Raw genomic sequence first — 1,853 nt, forward strand, 5'->3', positions numbered from 1 at the left:
TAAACTTCACTTGTATTCTGCATTTGATTGTTCATATTACACGTCTATACACTTTATAGCAATTATCTTGTGTTTCTTTAAGTATAGTTTTAGTTGTTCCTGGTTTGTAGGTATAAGGAAGGGTAAAGGGTGTACCATGGAGCCTCTTATCTATGTTTGCCACCAGGTATCTGATATTGGACACCTTGATCTCCAACTACATTGAAAAACCACCTATCAAGTGAAGTCAATAAAAGGAATTTTAGGATGAAGTGCATACAATACAATAAAAATCTTTTTTTTTAAAAAAAAAATGAAAGGTAAGTTGGGAAAGAATGTATGGGGTGAAGAATTAGTTATATTAGCGGAAGCCTCAATGGAACCAGCTGTAATATATGTAAAACAAGTGTTTGATATCATAAGCAAGGCGAGCAATAATGGTATAAAAGGAATTGCACACATACCAGGTGGCGGGTTCATGATTACCATCTGTCGTGAGAGGTTAGATAACAATGATTTTTTTATTAAAGAACAACTGTATGTTTTTCTATTTTTTTTCTACTTAGCTCACTAAGAGACATTATAGTTAAATTATCTATAGCTAGCTTTAATTGTCTTTAGTTTTTGTTCCTACAGTTTTGGTCCTTGTACAGTTTTTGTCACTCTAATAGTTTTAGTTCATGTAACATGTTGCAACAGTTTTGGTCCATGTGCTTTTGTCTCATTTATAGTTTTTAACCCTGTAACAACTGCATTAATTTTTCCTTGGCAATATGTTCACCAAATGATTAAAAGTTCTTTAAAGTGTTCCTTGTGGTATATCTTTATTCTAAGTCATGAATTTTTTTGATTGAATAACTATGCTAGATTCTCCACGTGATTCAGTTCAATTTATTGAATGGTCACCTTCATCTTGCCCTCGTCCCTTGCCAGGTACCATGTCACTTTATTTATAACTATTTCAATAAAAAAAGAAACTAACAGTTTCTATATATACATTATAAGTAATGCTGCTTTGTTTTTTTAATTGCAGGATGGAAAGATTTAAGCTGAAGTTAAACTTACTGGAATCTTAAGCTGAGGAGCATTACAACCAGGAGAAGTTAGAAAATATGCGACTATAATTGCACCAGTTCACCAACATTTTTTTGTTGCTAGAATGGACATGGCAGTTAATTGTAAGCCTGGAGAAGCATACAATCAGGTTTGGAATTTTACCTATTATTTTTTAAAAGAAAACTGAGACCATTTAATAGTCTTATATATGACACAAGCATCTGTTGTGTTTTTGTATTTTAAGGTTGTTGAAGTTGATGTTAAAGTTGAAGAACCAGGAAAAGACAACGTTCACAACAACGCATTCTACACACAAGAAACACTGTTTAAATCTGAATCACAAGCAATGCGGGATTGTAATCTGTTATCTGCTCGCCATTGGATCGTAAGTCTATTTATTTTTAAATTACATGGATTCCATATTTTCAAACTTTTTTTCTTGTTGTAATTTTTATTTGAATGAATTCCAAAAATATCCAGGTGAGAAATACACAAACGGTGAATAGGATCGAAAAATTGCTAACTTTCATGGGAGAATAACTATCTAGACTCAGCCTTCCCATGTAAGATTTGCCTGCTTTACTTCTAGTATCTTCTTTCACTATTTGTGTACATCTTACTCCTACTTACCTTATTCTTCTCGGAGTTTTTGTTTTTATATGCAAGTAAGACTATTGGTTTAATGTTTGTTTTTCTTTACTGGAAAAAGTATTTGTAGAAAAGATTAGCCATTCTTTCTGTTTGGGCTAAGTTTATCATGTGGAGTACTACAATAGGTTCTCAATGAATCAAGTCCTTGGCCCCCATTGGGGTGTGCT

At 32.8% G+C, this 1,853-nt stretch overlaps 1 protein-coding gene across 1 annotated transcript; it reads left to right on the forward strand.

The window, feature by feature from the left end:
* The first annotated feature begins 292 nt into the window (after window positions 1–292).
* On the forward strand, window positions 293–1,575 carry LOC145035395 (diamine oxidase [copper-containing] 1, peroxisomal-like). Its single transcript, XM_078983942.1, has 5 exons — window positions 293–299; window positions 847–912; window positions 1,077–1,183; window positions 1,280–1,420; window positions 1,516–1,575. The coding sequence occupies exons 1-5, from the start codon at window positions 293–295 to the stop codon at window positions 1,573–1,575; spliced, it is 381 nt and encodes a 126-aa protein (XP_078840068.1).
* The last annotated feature ends 278 nt before the right edge of the window (window positions 1,576–1,853 follow it).

The sequence above is a fragment of the Lactuca saligna genome, chromosome 3 (genome assembly GCF_052625555.1).
Source record: "Lactuca saligna cultivar CGN05327 chromosome 3, ASM5262555v1, whole genome shotgun sequence".
NCBI lineage: Eukaryota > Viridiplantae > Streptophyta > Magnoliopsida > Asterales > Asteraceae > Lactuca > Lactuca saligna.